Source organism: Corvus brachyrhynchos, unplaced genomic scaffold, assembly GCF_000691975.1.
Source record: "Corvus brachyrhynchos isolate BGI_N302 unplaced genomic scaffold, ASM69197v1 scaffold910, whole genome shotgun sequence".
Classification (NCBI taxonomy): Eukaryota; Metazoa; Chordata; class Aves; order Passeriformes; family Corvidae; genus Corvus; species Corvus brachyrhynchos.
The window spans coordinates 102,605-105,441 of record NW_008235730.1 but is presented as its reverse complement, the minus strand read 5'-3'; the positions used below and the strand labels follow the sequence as shown (position 1 = coordinate 105,441).

At 63.9% G+C, this 2,837-nt stretch overlaps 1 protein-coding gene across 1 annotated transcript in view; it reads right to left on the bottom strand.

Moving 5' to 3' along the window:
• Positions 1 to 2,837, bottom strand: part of ADAM33 (ADAM metallopeptidase domain 33) — a 25,382-nt gene that overhangs the window by 17,055 nt on the left and 5,490 nt on the right. Inside the window, exon 2 of the mRNA XM_017730712.1 lies at positions 1,375 to 1,451. Coding sequence (XP_017586201.1) covers positions 1,375 to 1,451 — 77 coding nt within the window. The remainder of the gene's footprint in view (positions 1 to 1,374; positions 1,452 to 2,837) is intronic.

The following is a 2,837-nucleotide window of genomic DNA, read 5'->3' as shown; positions in this document are numbered from 1 at the left end:
TGGCCACAGGGATGGACAGGTGGGCTGTGGACACAGGAAAGCCAAATCCTCCTGCCATGCCCAGGGAACGGGAGCTGGGGTGGCTGAGCCGGGCACATCCCGGGCTGACCCAGGACTCAGTCCAGGGGGATGTCCCCTCCAGGCAGGGCAGAGGCCCTGGGGAAGGGAGGGCAGGATGAGTCTTCTCCTCCAGCACAGGGGGAGGAAAACACTCCCAGGACACTTCTGGAGAGTGAGCAGATCTCCCAGGGCCAGGAAAAAGAACATTCGAGGTCTAGCCCGGCCTCACTGGCCCATGAGGCCATTGAGGGCTGAGGCAGCAGCTTGGATGTCCCCACACTGTGTCCCCACACTGTCCCTGCAGCCAGTCTTGGGTGCTCTGGGTGCTCAGGTCCCTTTTGTGCCACTGTCCCCTCAGCTCACCCAGAGCTCACCCTCCTGCCCTGCCCTGCCCACCCAGAGCAGGGCCCACCCAGGCACAGAGCCCCCAGGGCTGCTCCTCACGCTCCTGCCCCCCCCCAGCAGGCAAAGGGGCACTGAGCCAGAACGAGGGTCAGGAGAGGACACTCTGACACTTCCAGGCCCAGAGCACCAGCCGGACACAGGGCTGAGCTTTGCTTCTCAGCTTTCTACCCCCACTACCAACCCCCACTGCCCACAGCCCTAAAATGTGCACAGGAACCCCCAGTTCCCCTTCCTGCACACCAGAAGCTCCCCTGCAGTCACTGGGGGCCCTGGGGGACACCGTGGTGGCTGGGTCTGTACCCCAACAGCAGCAGGAAGGGGATTCTGCCAGGCCCAGCCTCCCACAGCTGCTGGTGAGAGGCAGAAGTGGAAGCAGAGCCTCATCCTGCAGGGATCAGCTCTGCCCTGCTCACCACGGGGACACAAACCCACCAAGGGACAGAGAACCGGGGCTGCCCCATCCCTGGCAGTGCCCAAGGCCAGGCTGGATGGGGCTTGGAGCACCCTGGGACAGTGGAAGGTGTCCCTGCCATGGCAGGGGTGGCGCTGGATCTTCAAGGTCCCTTCCAACACAAATCACCCTGGGATTCTGGGATTCTGTGGAAGCCACGAGGTCTCAGGCAGAGGGACAAGGAGGGCAGGGCAGGGCACAAGTGTGGTCCTTGCCCCAGGGCAGGCCAGGCTGGGCGAGTGGCACAGGGGACAGAGGCTGCTGCCACCTGCACCCAAACTGAACCAGAGCCCAGAAAGAGGCGACCAAGGCGGCAAAAGGAGCAGTTCAGCCCAAATGGAGCCACATCGGGCTGTCCCTTCCCCTGCTGGACAGGGTGGCCAGGACACTGCCAGTCCAAGTGGGACCCTGGCAGGGATCCCCAGTGTCCCCTCCCCAGCCCCAGCCCCGACACTCACTGGTTCCTCTCCAGCACCAGCACGAGCTCTTTGCCCTCGGCCGTCACAGCCACCTCAGCCCGGGCAGGTGCCGGCACCTGCAAGGAAAGGAGGGAATGGGGTTAGGAAAGATCCCTGTCCCCAGCACCTTCCCTGCTCCCAGCTCTGGGGGCATCCCAGCCTCTCCTCCCCAGGTCTGCTCCACCTACTGCACCCCTGCCACGAGCCGTGGAAGGTGATTTCCCTGAATTCCCAGCCCAGCAGGGATAATGGAGGATTTACCCTGAGGTTCAGGGATGAGGCAGCAAATCCCAGCTCTGCTAGCAGCTTCCCCAGGGAAAGGCAGCAAGGGACAGCCAGGAGGGACCCGGGATGGGGAGCAGCGCCAGGAGCATCCTGAGCAGGGTCTCTGTGTGCTCCATCCCATGGAGCCTCAGCCCTGGGAGGGTCGGTGCCCATGTGCACCTCTGGGGGGGATGGAAATAACCACCAACCCCCGGGCACCGGATAGGGGCTGCTAAAAATACCCCAAAATACTGGGCAGAGAAAGGAAACAGTGACTCAGCTTCCCCAGGATGCCAGTGGTTTTACTCATTCCCTCTCTTTGGAGGGTGTTAAATGGGAAGCTGACTTTAGATCCACAGCAGCACGGCCCAGCTGCCCGTGACAGGATGGGCTGGAGCCCAAAGTGCTGCCCTTCCCTGTGTCCCCACATCCCGTCCCCAGCGCTGGGGACACTGAAAGCATCGCCCTGCCTGATGTCCATGGCCTGGACTCTCCCTGATGTGTCCCTCGGTCCCTCCCCGTCCATGAAGGACGCAGGGAGCCCAGCAGGCTGCCAGCCCTGGGGATCGCCGCGGGACCCCATCACCTGGCCATGGCCCTGGAGGGACAGGGGACAGGAAGGAGCCGTCCCCGCAAGGGCCCGGCTTTGGCTGCTCTTGGCATCACAGGGGTCTACAGCTGGAACACGAGGAATGCAGCAGGGAGGGGGCACAGCTGGGTGATTCACACTCGGGATGAAGCAGAGGTTAAATCTGCTTCCCGCTAATTCCCGTGGAGCTGGCTGCGCTGTTGCTGCTTCTGCAACCCAGCACCCCCAGCCCTGGGTATTGGGGAGACCAGGGGACCCCCGGCCTGGCAGCCTCAGGGGACCCTCACCCTCAGTTAAGGGCAGCTTCACGGGACGAAGCCCTTTGGGGTGTGGAGCAGCTGGACACCAGCGCTGCTGCGGCCGGGCTGTGGGGTTTGTGTTCCCGGGATGGCTGTTCCTGCGCCTCCACCCCACAGTGAGCTCCAGTGCCACCCCACAAAGCTGCTCAGACATCATGGGATGGTTGTGGCTCCAAGGAGCCCCCGGGGCTGGGTCCTACGGCCCCAATTCCAGAGGACAGGGAGGTGCCGCTCCCTCCAGGGCGGGATGCGGGGCTGGAGCCGGGATGCGGAGCTGGAGCCGGGATGCGGGGCTGGAGACGGGTTGCAGG